An 18,926-nucleotide genomic window follows, 5' to 3' on the forward strand; every position below is an offset into this window, starting at 1 on the left:
AATCTCAAGCTCTGAACTGAGAGTTTTGTCCTTTCTGCTTCAAGTGTCTCCACTTTTTCTTGCAATTGTTCATTGTCCTTTTTGTGTTTCTCAAGCTCTGAACTGCCTTTTGTTCTTTCTACCTCATGTGTCTTTACTTCTCCTTTGATGCATTTGTTCATTTTTCTTTTGTTTTCTCAAGCTCTAAACTGAATTTCTTCTTTTCTGCTTCAAGTGTCTTCACTTTTTCTTGCAATTGTTCGTTATTTTTTTGTGGTCCTCAAGCTCTGAACTGAGTTTTGTCCTTTCTGCTTCAAGTGTCTCTACTTGCTCCTTGAATTGTTTGATTTCGCCTTTTTGGTGATCCAACTCCGAACGAAGTTTGGTATATTTCTCTCCATGTTTTTTTTCTTTGCATTTCACCTCTTTATTTTCATCTTTCTCTTTCATAAGGTCTAACGCAAGTTTTGTCTTTTCTTCCGCAAGTTTTGAAACTTGTGTGCCCAAACTTTTAATTTCCTCCTTTTGTCCCTCAAAATCTGAAGTTAGTTTTGTAATTTGTTCCAAGTTCATTCCTAAAAGTTTAATTTCTTCTTCCTTTTGTTTCTGGAGATCTATTGTCTGTAGTTTCTCTTCCTTTGCTTCTCTTTCCATTGCTTCCATACGTGTTTTGCTCACACCTGAAATGAAGTTTAGTAATTCATGTTTAACACATTAATGTATACCCAGAATATAATCTAGTCTTGAAAATTGATATTATGCATTGATGGCTCCAAGGGTAGAATGACGCGGAACATAAATTATTGATTAGGGAAAAATAACGATAAGTGGTACACTTTTTTTCATATTGATAAGTTTTGTTTTGAAAATAAAACAAACTTTTTTCCACGTTAATGATACACGCAAGTAACTGGTACATATATATCTTCAATTTCATGTTCAATTTCTTTTAATGTTAATTTTTTCACATGCATCGAAACAAATGAACAAAGCTCCGTGATTGAGTAGCAAACAAATTATGCGTTGTGAAGAATTCAGTTCTTTTAGCAATTAGAATATCGTAATTTGCTTTGAACGGCTTATTTACCTTCTTGGTTTTGGTCTAAGTTGAGATTAGGATTGAACTACTTTTCTTTTTTTGGCGGCGACGTAATTTCGAGTTTTTCTCCCGAACAACCGATTAAAGACGACTTAATTTGGCGATGAGACACCATATCAGACCCTTATGATTCTACCTCACCAATTTCGAAATACGCGATATTAACACGTATTTTCTGTCACAACTTGGTTTTACAGAACACGAATAATAAAGAAATTAACGCAAAACACGAATTCTGTTAGTAAGGATACATGTATATACAAAAATATTTGGTAGCGGAACGCCAGATATTGAAGATATCTAAATTTAAAAAATATACAGGAAGGCCATTGTATTTTAGATAATTCGAACAATAAAAGTGATAACGCCTTTAATAGGTTAATAAATCAAATCATTACCACAAAATTCCTCCAAATTATGGATTGTTTTAACCTGATCTGTTTAATGAATCTGAACTTACCTTGTTCCTCCTCTAACTTTGAATTTTGCGATGTTAACATAGAGATGTGACTCCGAAGATCTGCCAACTGCTGTTTATGCTCACACTCTTTCCTTTCATGATCTCGTTTAAGAGATTCTACACACTTTTGAAGTTGCTCATTTTCCCCCGAAAGTAATCCGATCGTCGTCTCACACTGTTCGTTTCGATTTTTTAAAAGATGTAATTCTCTGGCCTTTTGTAGCTCTTCATTCTTTTCTTTCGGTGTTTTCATTTCTTCTCTCAAATGTTCCTTTTTGAGTTCACAGTCGTCCGTATCTGCAGAATAATATAAAATATTTAATTCTGATAGTAAGCATTACATGTATGACACGTTTCCTACTGTGTTCTTTTTGCAGCTTAAAATATAGAAAACTTACATTACGTCCATCAGATCTGAAACGCCCGTGGCATTAATCCTTACACCGGCTGTATATTAGGGCAAACACTAACTCAAATTCAAATTCAGTCCAAAATCATGTGTTATCTTTGTACCAGAGTTTATCTAACTATACCAACTATAACTGTCGAATGTATGCGCCTGATCACTTTCATAAACGTTCGACATAGTGTAACTTTAGAACTTTGAAGTTATCATGAAATAAAACTAAAATTAAGATTTATACAATTGTCAAACTCATAGAACATAAAAATATCAAATGATAATTATGTAGAAATTCAAACTTTAAAACTGAGACCATAACAATTTATATAAGGATTGGGCCAGCTCCTAAAGCCAACTCGTGGTAGGATTTATCTCTTAATGATCAACAAGAAACTGAATGTTTTCTTGGTGGCAATCACAGTCGTTTTAAATATATTATCTATTTTACCTCTTGGACCGAACTCATACATAAGGGTATCAAACTTACAAATGATACAAACGTTTAACGTAAGCGTTCTGTAAAACAGAAGAGAACATTCTTTATTTCCATCACACGGCCCGTCTCTCCAGAGACAATATCGAAGCTCTTCGGGGAGTTTACTTTAACACATATTAAGCAAGATTTTGATACATTCTGATTAAAAGCAAGATGATTCTGCTGTTGTATTTAAATTTCTTTAGCAGAAGAAGGATGTTAAAGAGTTGAAAAGACCTTTATTTTCCCTGCATATTCTTGTCATATGTGCCAAGTACCAAATTTAGTTTGATTCGATTTTGAGCATAGAAGGCGTTTAAGTGTCTTCACCCAAAGATGCATGAAACAAAATTAAGACCACTTTCATGAATTCATACAGAAGTTATAATGGTGTTTTGGTCGTTGGTCTTAGGCCACAAGAGCATTTGTAAGGATTTTAAATTTCTTTAGCAGGACTTAAGTTACCAGGTTACCATCACTGTTACTATGGTAATATAACGATAGATCAAGTTACCCCTGGATTATCCGATATTTGAGAATGGTCAGGACCATACAGGTAAATAACATTCCATAGGATGAATCCGGGGTTACGGATAAAAAACCTCTATGATAGTTAAGTATTTTTGAAAGGGCCACTAAATTTCCGAAACGTCTTTTCATTTTTAAAATGTAAAGCGAAATTGATACTTTTGTAGAGTCGTAAAAGTTATTTGCTTTCTACACTTCCCTTCTAAACAATTTAATTTAAATAAAATATTCTTTTTATTTTCATAACGCGCGGTAATTCGAACGACGACATATACCGCTGTCGTTTGAATTACCGCACGTTAGTTAAATATCACTATGCCAAACGGCAAAACAGCGAAATGAATCTTCACTGTTAAAATAGATTAAGCAAGAAATCTTCATATCATGCCATCGGTATATAAATTCTTATGTTATTATCATTTCTAAGAAGCTTTTAATTTAATTTTGTTTAGGAAGGCAGTGGGCCTTTAAGATGACTTTTGAAAGGACCTGTTACGCCTACCATTGGATTTTGCAAACGAAACAGTTTAACAAAACCCAGGTGCATTTTGCAGTACTATGACAGTGAACCCAGTTCCTTTAAAAATTCAAAAGGCCCCAATGGCCTGTGCTAGGGATGTTTTAATGTTGCCATCGCGAGGTGGACACCAGGGTTCCCTTTTAGGTCCAAAAACTATACTAAATTAATGTTCAATTTCGAAAACCGATACCATGTTCTCAAAAGTATACATTTCCGCAAATTTGACTGAACATATGTAACTTGAAAATTTCAAATATTTTTTACAGGTTCTTGAAACCAAAAAATAGCCATATTTGGAGGTCAATTTTTAGAAGTATCAAATTTTCACCAAAATGGTACACCCACTTCCAGTATACCGTTTCTTACATAATGTTCTAAAGAGTTATTTGATATTTTTGGTTTACAAGAACCGAAGTAGGTAAACTACTTCCGTTAAAATTCTGTTCAGCTACAAATCTTCTATAGAAGTACCCTATCTTTTGGGGGTTTAAGATTAAATATTTTTTATTAATGCGCTAAATAATATCATTTCAGTGCCTAATATTATCAGAAAATCATTCCATTAATGAAAACATATCATTTTGATAGAAATATAATAGTTTGCACCCTTTAATTTATCAATATATGAGCCATATAAGGATATATGATTTTTCTTGAAAAAAACTACCCCACAGTATTTTGTATTTTAGATGACAACTTTACGGTAAAGTTTTTTTTGAAATTTTGAATTATTTTCTAGTATTATGTGCTACAAAGTTATTAAATAGTTTTTGTTTACAAGAACAGGAAGAGGGTGTACCAGTTTGGTGAAAATAGACCTCCAAATATGACTATTTTTGGTTTTAAGAACCTGTTAAATAATATTATTTCAAATTTTTAAGTTACTTTAGTTCAGTAAAAATTTGCGGAAATGTATACTTTTGAGAACATGATATCGGTTTTCTAAATTGAACAATACTTTGATATAGTTTTGGTTCTAAAAGGGAAACCTGGTGTCCGCCTCGGGATGGCAACATTAAAACATTAAAGCACAGGCTTCTGAGGCCATTTGGATTTTTTAAAGGTATCTTACAGGTTCTCTGTCATAGTACTACAAAATGCACCTGGGTTTAGTTAAATTGGTTCGTCGGCAAAATCCAATGGTACGTGTAACAGGTCCTTTCACTCCTACATATCACTCGGGGTCTATATTAGCAGCTATTACTCGTGTGTGAAAACTACATAGTCGGGTGAAGGTTTTAAATATTTTTCATTACAAGAAGACCGCTTGGTTGAACAGTCCTATTATCTCCTTGACAGCAGAACTGGAAACTTAATATTGGCAGAAGTGTTTGAGGTTTTGTCTGTATTATACCATCACTTAAAAATTATTATATCGTGAGTAGATTTGGAAAAAGCTTTGACACAATTTCAGATACAATCAAGTTGCGTATAAAACACTTACTCGGCGGACTCGCTTTACTGTCGGACGTATCATTGTGCTCGTCCAAATTTACGTTCTTTTCATCGCTTTGAGTTTCATCAACTTGTTCTGTTGTGAAGCTGGTTTTTACAAAGGACATGCCCTCCATCTTCTCCTTGGTAATACCTTCGAAAAATAAAAATCACGTGTTCTGTTACCACTAATTAATGGCCTGTCGGCCTTAATATCAATAAACCATTCCAATGTTCAAATATTCAATAGCAAGATACTGAACATTCACATTCACATATTCAACCCGTTTCAAAATTATTTCAACATTTACTAGATGTCCAATGTACATGTACATGTAATTAACCATTGTACGAATGGGGTCATTCGAAGATTAGTTTAGCAGCGTTAATTCAGATGAATACGAAATTATCATTTCTGAATTTGATTTAATAATTATAATACAAGTATTGATAGGCAACATCAAAGAGAGAGATGTTTGCGTAATGTGATCGGTTGAATAATATAAAAATATAGTGGTGAGAAATAGTATACAAATATTGATCTTTACTAAAACGGTTTAATATGACTAAATATCATGTTATCTTTGTTGTTCCCTTTTGACTTATATGTTATAAGCGAATTGGAGGTAAACCATCAAATGATGATGTATTTAACATGTTTATTTCAATCAGTCATATCAACTACAAGTGATACATTGTACATGTACGTTTCAGTACATATATTGAACATTTGTCAAAGAACTTACGGAGAGCTTTGCGTAAGTCGGTTTTCTCGTCATTTACTTCTTTTACTTCCTGTTCAAGGTTTCCAATTTGTTTTACGTAATTTACTTCCCGCTTTTCAAAGTCTTCTTTCATTTGCTGCATCATTCGATCTTTTTCTCCTTAAAGAAATATTATATTTCAAATGATGATTCCTCTATACTGCGTATGATTAATACAATTTCATATCAACATTAAGAAACGATTATTTTAATTGGCTTACAAACTTCCTTTACCCATAGTTTTTCTATAGAGGAAACAAATAACGTAACATCGCTTCTGATTTGCTGAAACATTCCACAGGATTCTAAAGAAAAACGATACCCCCAATGAATTAAGAAATAGAGAATATCTAAAGTAAATTTAGATTAATTACTTTATAAAGATATTGATTATACATGTTTTACATCTCATGTTATGGAGATATATGAAAATCTTTATGCAAAATCTGAGTCTATGTCATCATAAATCGCTTCGCTGCTTTTGGTTATGTATTGATAAAATCTCGGCAAAAGTCATTGAAATCTCATGATATTCCCCGATAAAGCTACATAATGTGTAACTAAAAATGGCTATATTGGTCACCAATTGAGTAATTCTGTAATATGTACAATGTAGCAGTCGATTCTTATGGGAAAATTCGCGTCTGGTCGACATATGATGTGACAAATTGGAATATATAGATGTGTCGTATCTACTAACATAGCATGGCGGTAATGCAAAACAACTCTATACAGCGAAATACAAAGTAATCTTTGCAATGACCTCTGATTCATAATATTCGTGTTATCAGGATGTTTACTTAAGGATTTCCCATCAACGACAGAGCATAAACAATATACTCATCATTTGAACAATACTTGGCGTATATTGATATAAATGTATGTCTAGTTAACACAAAAAATACTATAAAATAGCTTAATTTGCATTTGGTGGATGCGCAATCAGTACTATGTTCCATATAGGGCATAACGTCATGAACTTTTTTACGGGACGCAGTTAATTATTTTTAATATCTTTATCTTGAAGTAAAATAAGACATTCAAACTTAGGTAACTTATGCAACTGAAGAAAAATACTGATTCTACTGTTCATGTTTTGCTAGAGAAAAAATATCGTCAGCAGTGTAGCATCTTTAAGTCTTGATATTTCGCCTTTAATAATAAAAACATTAGGAATGTAAAGAAGTTTCGAGAAAAATGTCATTTAAAATATAAAATTAACATATGTCTAGCTATCCGATCCCATCAATTCATTGATTTTGTCATTTTGTGCTGTTAAATGATGAGTGATATAACCATGACTATGTTTCGCCTTTGATTACGGTGGTATCAAACTTGGGTAAAGTGACGTGTGTGGCAGATGTGAGAAGTTCAAAATGCTGTCCTCATTAGCGAGAGAAGATTAGCTTAAATGGAAACGAAAAATATTAGAATGAATAATGCCGATGTGTTTTGTTATTCAAAAACAAACTCAAGTCAAATTAATATAGTAAACATCTCGAAAATAAATGTTTTTTCTTAATTTTTGTTTTGATATCGAACATTACATTCAGATTGTATCTTGATATTTAACCAGAAAAGCAATAATTACTGTATACTATGTGTGGAGGAAAGGAGATAAAGATGTCGTGATATTATTTTCCAATTAAAATTCGTTTTGTTAAACTTTTAAACTAATCCCGTTCAAGTCGTATTAAATACCTACACCCAACCAGCCTCCTACATTATGTGATCCAGTAACAAGGAAACTTGAAACTATTTTTTCTTAAATCTTCTTACAGATATACATGTATTACAAAAAAAAAAAAAAAAAAAAAAAAAACATAATTAGACAAAAGTCCTACATATCTCCCCTCTGAGGCAAATAAATCTATTATTGGACACATGTTGATATTCAAGACATGTTTGGGACTAATGTTTTAAAACATTACCTACCGATTTGCCCCTTTGTATCCGTTTGCAATTGTTGCACGGCAGTTTTTTCCTCGTGGACTTTACGTTCTAGATAATAAATTGTTCCTTCTGTAATTTTACAGAAATAACAACGATTGAAAGTTTTAAAGTATATGGTATCAAAAAAACTCTCGCTCTCTCTGAAGATGATTTGTTAATATAGAGATAAGATTTTAATGGTTAAAAGGAAAACTGAACACCCATTATTAACTTAAATGATTGTTCTTTCTTTTGAGAGGATAAGAAGTACAACTGTGCCTACTTTTCCATGGTATTAACATTTAACTAAAAGGTTATTTACACACACGATTAACCAATACCACAGAAAACACATCATAACCTTGAAATAATGAAGTTATACATACCATTTGATTGCTTGTCTTTGTTTAGTTCTTCATTTTCCTTACGAAGTGATTGGAGATCACCTTGTAGTGCATTATTCTCGTTTTGCAATTGTTCGATTTGAGATTTTAAATCCTTTACTTCTTTGTTTGGAATGTCTGTTTCCAAGAAAAAAATAAAGCATTTTATTCTCATATTATTTACCATAATAAAAATTAATTTAAAGTCTCAAAACGTTCAGTAGGGTATCGATATTTGGAATGTGTTCGAACCTATTTTAATACATGTTCCAAATTGCGCGTAAATCTATCGAGAAATAAAGTTGAGTAGCTTTTGGTTGAAATTAACGGAATTTATACTATAAATACACTGACTGTAAATATTACATTTTATTGAATGAATGAAACTCGCAGGAAACGGATTCATTTTGTTCTTATAACTTAAAATTAGTCTGGTTACATCGATGTGACTACTTGGCAATGGAAGAAGTGGTAGTGATGCTAAACGTTACTATCAAAAATCGTGTTATTTTTAAAAATTACGCACATGTCAACTCATTATGTTCGTGTTGGTTTTCCTCTGTTAATTTATTACTAGCATAAGAAGACACCATGGAAGCCCAATGTGAATATATTTTTGATATCAAGAAGGAACATTCGGCTTGCGGTAGAATATTACTTGTCAAAACGTTAACATCGCTTCGGTAATGCATAATGCAAAACATTTTAGAAACAAATATAGTATCCGTTCTTAAAGTAAAAACAATAAGAAAAAAATGATGTTTTTCTTCGAAATTGCAATTTAACTTTATTATCAACGTGGTTTTGTTAAAAGAAATGCGAATACAATATTTCCAAAAGTATCAGAAATAAACCCAAAATCAACGAAGGGAATTTATATGTAAGATATAGTATCGTGTACTCTTCGAACTATATATCGTTTGTTGATTAGCGCCACCTAGTATTTCCGGTATGATATGTCTGTTCTATGTTCTATCAAGCTAACTGTTGTATTTTGATCATGCGTAATTGTAATATTGACATATTATATGAAATTCCGCAGTAAATATAACATTTCTCAAGTACTGAATATATGTAAATTAATTGCAGATATTGTAGAGACAACTTCAAAATGTATTAATGTGAAAAGTCAAAATTGTACATTTACATTGTAGCGCGATAATTCTATCAATAATTTGGTTTGTGAAGCTGTGAAAAGGAACATCACAAAGAAAATTACAGGGAATGAGTTTCCTGAGAGAATACTAGATATTTGTCTTCCGCACGCGTACCGGTGTTAACGAATCAATTCTTTGAGGATTTATGATACAAGCTTTTATCACATACCTATGCTATGTAACAATTGTGATACAACTGATTTCGTTGAATAGTTTCTGTTGGTTTGTATCACACATGTGTGATACAAGATATTGTATCACCCTACTAGCCAGAACTACTTCCACGGGGAATTCCCTTTTCACACAACACATGATTTAGGGAAATCCCCTTTACAGTCGAATCACAAAAATCAAGAACACAGCAACTGCTTTTAAAATGCATTCATAAAATACCATGCTGATATTTTAGAATTAGGTTGTATATGTGTTTATCAGCATAGTTTAATAGAGTATTTCCCGTGAATTCTGGATCAATCAATGTAAACATTGCGTTCGATCTTCCACGGGTTCGCCGACTAAGTTTAACCCGCGGTACAGTACCTCGTTTGTTGCGCAGATGTAAAACATCACACACGAGTGATATTTTCGTCCGCACAACAAACTCATGCGATCCGACTCGTCAGATCAACACATATGGGTGGTATTGCTTATATACAGACCAACTTATTTTCTTTTATTTGACCTTTTTTTCTTTCACGAGGAAATAGCGAAAATAAATCGCTATAAAAACTTTTCTGACACAGTTACAACAGACGTTAGGCTTTAAAACGCAAAAATTAATACACCGCAGAATTTTACCTGACTTCCTTTGTTTGTTTGCTACTTATTCATTTAAATGGGAATATGCTCACACCATCGTGTCAAAATCAGAAAAGAAAGACCTATGAGTGGACTTTAATGAAAAATAATAATGAGTTACAATGTATTTGATTACCTTTATCAATTTTAGGAGGGATACTCTATAAATAAACATATCATCCAATGACATTTTAAGACAAACATATCCACACTGCTTGTAGAATTTAGAGGAATATTTGGTTTGATAGGTAAAACAGAGATATTTACTCTAAAAATGCCACGTCCACCTATCAGTGATAACAGCTGGTTTTCATCTAGTAAGTTAAAGTATCATCAACACACACATCATCCAACTCATAGTCATAATCATCACACTATCATCACACTTATTATCAATGTAATCACTTACATGTTATCACACTCTTATCACTCATTATCTTTGTTATTATCACCAGAGATGTAACATGGTTTAAATTCCATACTTACTGGTTTCGTCTTCCAGTTTCATTTGTCCCAATCTATCAGCCACAAGATCTATATCTGTCTCGATAGTTTTCTCTGCTTGTTCATGAACAAAAATGAAACATTATGGTAAACTTAATAAGATCCATTGGGATTAATAGTTATATAATAATTTCTTAATATGATATTGTAAATGGGTACTGTTTGTTTCTATCAGTCGTCCAATAGTTATGATCATTAGCAGACGCACCAGCTGTACTATTTAAGTGGCCCAGAGGGTTTATATTGGTCGCCTAGTTCATTTTGTAAATATGCTAAAATCATATTGCATACACATCTATTACACTTTAACTGGCTAAAAATAAATGCAAACAAAATATATTCAATAAATAAGAAACTATTCCTCCCAGAAGAGAAAATTTGAATCTAAGTTAAATCAAGTTGATAAACATATAATTTGTCTTCACCCTATAAGGATGATATTTACTAAAAAGGATGATATCCAATAGTAACTTTCAGAAAAAAGTCATTATTAGCAAAATGACGAATTGACCCCTTTTAATCGCAGTCTTTGTTCCCCAGAGGAAGGAGTTCAGCCGTTTAATCATTTTAGTAACATCCATTCCCAGGCGGAAATCCCGAGCGAGCTATTGTTGTGAAAATATTTATTTCACAAAAAATCGGCCAATATTAGTGAATCATTGCAAAATATAAATTGAAATGTAGTTTGCAATTTAGCTTCACTTTTATTTGACTTCAAAACTTCCAATTCAGAGGTTTTGAATTAATGTCTTCTTGTTGGAAAGTATGATTTATGTAAGTATTTGTGTTACACAAAAGTCTTAGTTGTGTAAAATATATCCTTACATAAATTAATTGAGTAATAATATAATTAAAAAGATGATTATAAGCATTAATGTCACTTTTTTAAAATCTAGTTTCATATAGTTTACAAAAAATCATTTTCCATACCCCAATGAAATAGTGACATGGCAACAATAACTGGAAGACTGTACGCTCATTTACGCATGGTCACCAATATTGCAGTGAAGTTTAAATGAAATTGACTTAGACATGTAGGAGATGTCCGAACAATGCTTTCTACATAAGACCTGTGAGTAGTGACCTGGTTGTATTGGTAACCAAAACTTCGGCAAACGAAAACCTGCATGCACATCAACACATAATGGTCCCTAACATTGCTGCCAGTTTTCATTGAAATTCATTTAGTGGTTTAGAAGAAGTTATCCTTGAATTTTTTCTATGCACAGACAGATAGACAGACAGACAGACAGGCAAGCTGATCCAACATATCTCCCCCATCCCCACTTTTCAACTGATCGTTGCGCGGGCTGGGGGTGTTTAGGTTGTATTATTTTTTAAAGGCATATTTGATCATCCTGAAGTGTTTTCAATGTGTCTAAACGTACATACAAATATTTAAAAAATCACTTATTTATTAACTATAGTCCAGATCATGACTGTTATTTCATCTAAAAAGTATTATAAAGCATTTCTGTATACAATTATACAATTATAGTGTACTGAGTACCCAAACAAAATAAAGTGATTTACTTTTAAACTTGAAATTCTGGCTACCAAACCCGGTATTATTGCATAATATTTACCACTTTGACCACTAACCTTTACCCCACCGCATGGTCAAAACAATGGACACCGTCAGTTTTAGCTCACCTGGTCTTAAGGACCAAGGTTAGCATATGCAATACCGCGGCGTCCGTCGTCCGTCCGTCCGTCAACAATCGACATCTTCTCCATAACGGCTGGCCGGAATTTAACAAAATAGTGACGATAGCATCCTTATGGGCTACTGACTAAAAATTGTACAAATGGTTGGCTGACCCCCAGGGGCCTGAGGGGCGGGGCCAAAAGGGGTCAAATTGGCTATTTTCATATAAATGACTTCTTCTCTGATATTAAGCATGGGATAGCTTGCATTCATAATGCAATGGTAACATCCTTATAGGATGGGGTTTCAAACTTAGCATTCAAAGCAATGGTACATCCTTTAGGATGGGGTTCTCAATCTTGAAGGCGGGGCAAAAAGGGCGGGGCCAAAAGGGTCAATTTAACTATTTTCATATAAACGAATTCTTTTCTGAAACTAAGCATGGAATAGAACTCATAATGCAATGGTAGCATCCTTATAGGGTGGGAATTCAAAATTGTACAAATGGTCGGGCTGACCCCCGGGGGCCTGAGGGGCGGTGCTAAAAGGGGTCAAATTCGCTATTTTCACAGAAACGACTTTTTCTCTGAAACTAAGCATTGGATAGCATTCATAATGCAATGGTAGCATCCTTATAGGGCGGTGATTCAAAATTGTACAAATGATTGTGCTGACCCCTAGGGGCCTCAGGGATGGGCAAAAAGGATCAATTTGAGTATTTCCATATAAACGACTTCTCCTCTGAAACTAAGCATGACATAACACTCAAAATTCAATGGTAGTATCCTTATAGGGTGTCAAAACTGTACAAATGATAGGGTTAACCCCAGGGGCCTGAGGGCAGGGCCAAAAGGGATCAATATGGCGACGTTCATACACGTATATACAACTTCTTCTCTGAAATTTATCAGAGTTTTTTGTGATAATTAGTAATCAAAAACCGGGTGAGCGGTACAGGCCCTCTGGGCCTCTTGTTTCGAAAGAGGATGATCTACTGACCATGTTGGCCTTATGGTGTCAAGATTCATCAACAAACGTGCACAGAAGCCCAAAAATCCTACGTAAGCTTACCTTCAGTTGCTGATTACAGCTGATAATACAGGTTAGTGAGAGATTTTTCGTTTATAGCTAAAATAGTGGTAATTGAATGTAAAGGCCTGATCTAGAAAAAAGTTTCAAAATTTGTCCGTAAAACAGCATTATCATACGAATGCGATTTTAACCCGTTCCCGATAGGCTGAAGCTATACTTTCCCGTCTTAATACAGTTCGACTCCCTCCGAAAATTTCCAAATTATGCATTGTCGCGTCACCAAGGTTGATATAAAATTCCGAAACGTCTAGGTCGGAACCAAATTGCGCAAATATGTTTTTAGTAAACCATTGTCAATAAGGATATTGTATATGAAAAAAGACATCTCTAACGCATCATTATTCGCGTGGATGATCAAGCAGGAACATAATTAAGTTAACGTTACTGAAAAGTTTATACCTTTTTCGAAATCCTGAGCTGACTCGTGTTGGTATTTCGGAAATTGTGTTTCTTCTGTATTTCGACAACGAGAACATACAAAATTCCTAACGTTGTTGCTCTGTTTTGCTGCTTGGCAGGAATCTCCATCAAGTGAAGAGGTGGATTGAACACCTACTTGCGTCCCTGCTTTATAATATTCCTATGGAGAAAAAGGGTATAAAATGTAACTTGGCTTTGTATGTATGTTCAAAGTATTAGATTTTAGTCCAAATAGTTCTCACCATGTAATCAATCAAATGTGTTTTAAAGTTAAGAGAATGTAAAGGTATTAATTTTCATTTTTGTCGACAAATAAAATACGTTTATTAATAAAAATGGTTGTTTTCAACTTATTAACATATGCAAATAAACCCAAACCAAACAACACGTCAATTTTCTAAATGTGTTTCTCTGATTCTCTGATTCTCTGATGATGCTTCAAAGCTGTCAAAGGCTCAATTTACCTTTGTTCAAAGAGTTATTGTAATGAACAAAAAAAATGTAGCAAATGAAAATATACTGTATCAATTGTAGAAATGTTCATTATATTAGTAACTTGAATTTTATGAAATTATACATTTTTCAAGTGTGCACTGTATTTAGAACCAGGATGTTACCGTTTGTGACAAAATAGGTCAAATGTAAAAATATTTACTTTTGATTTTCATTTTATCATTTTAAGCTGTTTTAATTTGTAAACAGAAATATATACTAAAAAAGGACACATACATTAATGGGGCAAAATTGACATAGCGAACGCAGTTGTAGAAAAATCTATCACATTCTTGATTGTGGTGTCATAAAAATGAAAATAAATGACATACTTTAGTTTTGAAAAAAAAAACAACCAATGCCCAGGTAGGTTGTTTGATTTTTACCTGGTAATCCCATTGTATGATTGTAAATGGCTGCAAAATTCCTTACTGAATTTCTATGTAATTAATATTTTATTTACACGAAAACCTATTTCAATTAAACGAATCAATATGTATTTTATTAAATTTAATTAAAATATTTATTTATTTATTAAATATGATATTCACATATTGCTTCGGTAAATGGAAAGTAGCCTGATTTCACCACTCTTATAAATTGAAACGAAAATGAAAGTTGTGTCTATATTTCAATAATATTTTGAATACTTGTCTTGCTCATGTAGTTAAGATAAACAGAATCTTACACTCGTGGTTACGTTATATGTGTACATAAATGATTAAATACGTCTCTCTCCTGAAGACCTAAGGCATATCAAATTATAGAACTCGTTTAATAAATTCCATATTACATAGTCAATTAGCCACTTTGTCATATCATTTAACTATAGTAATAATATCATTTTCCTGAAAAGAATTAGAAGAGCAAATCCTAAGGCTGCTGCCTGTGTGGCGAACCTCTACAAATGTACATCTCCGTCTAAAGATATTTTTCGAAATGTTCTATTCATGCGTTATTTTAAGCAATTTTCCTTATTTTAAGACAAACCAAACTGGTCAAAAAAAAATCTGAAAACAATATCTTATGTATATTTAAAAAAGAGATATTACGCTGCAATTAAATTTAATGTAGCTGTACTTTGAAATTCTTTTCTATGTTATCCAAAAGTCATATAATAAATGATGACGATGGACATCTTTAATTCACATGTAAGTTTAACAGTAAGATATTATGGGACATCAATTCAGTTTTGCGTCTAGACATTTTTACTTTCATTTTTGAGATAGTACTGGAAATGAAAGTAGAACACTCGATGGTTCTAAATGAAAGGAGAAAATAATAAAACTAATGTAGTAAATTTATGAAGCTTAGATTGTGTTTTTCTTTCTAAACTATATATTTGTGCTCGACCATTTACCTAAAATATGTTTATATTAATTAACTTCAGTGCATTTTGAAAATTGATTTTAACTTACCTCTATCAATTTCGTACGCTCAGCAACAGGCATGGGAAGAGAATAATTTTTGGTGTTTATCGTCGATCTTAAGCTGTACGATGAATACCGGTTCGGTGATGCCATGATTACAACAGTTCATAACCCTTTCAGGAAAAAACCGAAGAAACATTTAGCCAACACGTTCAGTTCTGTGTCCCATGGCCAGGTTGTATTTATAGAGATTATTAGCTGTAAACTGAAAGCCAAGCCCGTTAGGATTTTCTACTTTCGGTTTCCTACTTTCGTTTCCAGTATAATCAACACACATACAGGTCCCCTGTACAAATATGATGCGAGAAAATACTTGAGAATAAAGTTTTTATGCTAATGTATCTATTGAATGACACTAGTAGTGGAGGTTATATTGATAACACTATACTATTAATATTTCTCACTGTTGTTGTTTAAAAATAGTTAATTACAACACCGTTTGTCCCTTTTTGTAGTCCAGGGGAGATAACTCGTTAAAGAAATTTAGACTATAACACACAAGTATGCTTATATATAGGCCTACATGTATCTTACCAAATTATACTGTGTCGACGAAAAACATTTTATTTTACTTTAAATACTTGTGAAATTCACTCGAAATTAAATACTGTTTACCTGTTTACGTAAGGATATGAAAATAATAGCATTTAAAATAGAAATAGATAGTTTAAATGCGAGATTATCATATGTCGATGTGTTTTAAAAGAACTGCCACTGATATCTGGTAATCTGTTCATATTAATTGTGCCTTCTCTTATCCATATCATACAAAATGTGTCATTGTCATGTGATATATTCTTTTAAATTTCGAAACTCCGATTAAACTTATCATTACAATAACGAATATCGTATATGAACACGGAAAGTCACTTACCATGCTTCTATTTCGTAATATATACACTGTACAATATCGCGTCATATTTCAGAATAAATATTATACAACTTGTAAAAATGCCATGTCTTGGTTTTTTTCTTCAGATATATGCCTAGATGAGTAAATTACCTAATATAAAATTTTTAATGTATATATTTCACTTACTGCATACGAGTGATACATCCCTCACGTACATCGCAATGTATGATCATCTCACTATTGTCGTGCGTCTATTGTCTAACAAACAGTTAGTGAACAGGACGTGTAAGCGATTTTTTATTCGATAGTTCTGATAGCAATATTTTCAATGCAGTACTACCACACATCAGAGTACAGAGAAATACACGATATGATCGCATCGACCAAGTCATTAATGCACTAACAGTATGTACCCGAGTAGTGAAACGCTAATATCAACCAAGACCGACTCGAGAAAAAAATATCAGGGTAGGAAGGTACGTCATCACAAAGTTCATACTCACATTTTTTGACGGGATATATATATATTCGCTTTTGAGGTACATGTAAGTCACGTGTAAAAGAGGGATAGCCAGCGTCTGGTTTTAAACGATCAAAGACCCAAAATATAAAATTTATCTGCATTGTCCTTCAACTTGTTTCAATCTTCTGTAGTTTCCTCAACTCCCCGCCTCAAATTTCCAGCGCAGTTATCAATGGAAACAGAGATTAAAACAATTGTTTTTCTTATAATTTGTTTCCTTGTTTACCCATCTGGCCAGGGCAAAAATGTCTAATGAGTCTTACAAAACATGCATTATCGGCGTATTATTATCGTGTGTTGTTGACTATCAAAACTGTGTCAGGCATTGTTGTCATCTCATTACAGTCAGAGTTGAATAACTGCTTCTTATATCGTACTTTGGGCCCACTGTCTTATCGTTCGCGAGTGGAACCCCTAAAGAACTATATTATTCTAGAAAAAATCATGAACTGTTAAGAGCCCAGACACCATTTAATGGATGTTGATTTTTTTTTTTTTAATAAAGCACAATTGATACTGACCCCTATAGGTAAACACTTGTAAACATAAAACAGTCCATCTACCTGATGTTTCCATGTAATAAAATTTCCATGCATGTACATGTTATTTCCCCAGAAAAACTGTAATTTTTATAGCTAGTGATGACTTTTTTATAATATATACTACTTCGGATAGTTCGCACCAGTCCAAATATGAAAGTAAAAGTAAGGCTTTTGTGGGCAAATCGGCACAATGGGGACCTAAAAATGACGATTAATTGAATTTTATTTCAGTAAAATTGTCAAAAAGGTGATTTCTAATGAAAAGAGGCATATATATAAACTGTATGATTACATATAACCATAAACTATTTTTCTAGTTAGCATTTATGTGTATATGTAGATGAAGTTTAATGTAGTATGTACATGTATGTATATATTATATGTTTGTCAAAAAGATAGAAAGAACTTTTGAAGTTAGTACCAAATATTAATTTCATGTTTGATGTGTTCAATTAACATAAAAATATCAAGAACATAACTGAGATTACAAAAAAAGTAACATATTAATAGATGTTTCCATGTAATATAATTTTCATGCATGTACATGTTATGCATAAATGATACCCTTATGGAATAAGTACAGTAGCACAGGTGAAATTCACAGGTAAAACACAGGTAAATTCAGGTTTACTTCTCTGAAATAGACTATAGTCCTTGTCATAACATTCTGCTAATTATCAGATTATAAAAAGTGGGCAAATGGAGATACAGCCCTGAAAACCTACGTCGAATACATCGGCGCTATTTATCATTTACTCAGAAGAGCTGTTGGCTTAGATTTTTTTTACAATACTTTATGCCAGAGCTCTTCTGTGGGATGATGCATGGGGCGAGAAGTACACTTTGATTCATTGGTAGACGGGATCAACTGTAAATCAGAGTGAAATGACTGCTATATATAAGAATAAAGTTGTAATCATCTGGCTAACTCTTCCTTCCGAGTGAGTTAAGGGTTACCTCTGCCGTGGATAAATGTACGGGCATAAGGACTTTCTTAGATGAAACGTGCATGTCTGGATACCACGTCCGGGTTTTATTTCAACAATGAATATACAATGTATAGGTATTAAGCATTTGTTATTGTGCGATTTTTCTTTTCATTGCCGGTGTACCTATACAACAACTAAGTATATTGTATGTGTACTAATTTTAGCTATATATTCTAATTTTAGCTTTATATTATGATTTAAGCGCCAATTCAAGTACAAGAGCAATCACTCTGTACTTGTTAAAGGGACAATTCAGTCTAAGAGTACACGGAAATTTGCTCATATTTCGGAAACAGACCAGTTCTAATAGAAATTAGATTAGTTGATTTTACTGTTTTATGCCAGAAAAGCCCACTGTAGTGAAATGTATGTGAAATGTTCAAACTCGCTTACTGTCCGGCATTACACATAGTGGTCGGATGTCTTGTATGCCGAACCCAGGCCCTTGCCAGTGTAGTTAAGAATTTTTTGTCTAGAACTACTCATATCGCTCTTAAGTAG

The 18,926-nt window shown here is 33.0% G+C and overlaps 1 protein-coding gene across 5 annotated transcripts; it reads right to left on the reverse strand.

The window, feature by feature from the left end:
• Positions 1 to 8: 8 nt before the first annotated feature.
• Positions 9 to 15,806, reverse strand: LOC138318204 (early endosome antigen 1-like). 5 transcript variants are annotated; one of them, XM_069260389.1, is made up of 9 exons: positions 15,507 to 15,803; positions 13,576 to 13,756; positions 10,419 to 10,490; positions 7,981 to 8,115; positions 7,598 to 7,684; positions 5,645 to 5,782; positions 4,909 to 5,061; positions 1,539 to 1,835; positions 9 to 659 (listed from the first exon to the last, which is right to left on the reverse strand). In XM_069260389.1, the coding sequence occupies exons 1-9, from the start codon at positions 15,609 to 15,611 to the stop codon at positions 220 to 222; spliced, it is 1,608 nt and encodes a 535-aa protein (XP_069116490.1). In that variant the 5' UTR covers positions 15,612 to 15,803; the 3' UTR covers positions 9 to 219. The 5 variants fall into 5 exon arrangements, with proteins under 5 accessions (XP_069116490.1, XP_069116491.1, XP_069116492.1 ...); XM_069260390.1 differs by having other exon boundaries at positions 4,909 to 5,052; positions 15,507 to 15,798; XM_069260391.1 differs by lacking the exon at positions 7,598 to 7,684 and having other exon boundaries at positions 15,507 to 15,806.
• Between the last annotated feature and the right edge of the window lie 3,120 nt (positions 15,807 to 18,926).

The sequence above is a fragment of the Argopecten irradians genome, chromosome 3 (assembly GCF_041381155.1).
Source record: "Argopecten irradians isolate NY chromosome 3, Ai_NY, whole genome shotgun sequence".
Lineage (NCBI taxonomy): Eukaryota > Metazoa > Mollusca > Bivalvia > Pectinida > Pectinidae > Argopecten > Argopecten irradians.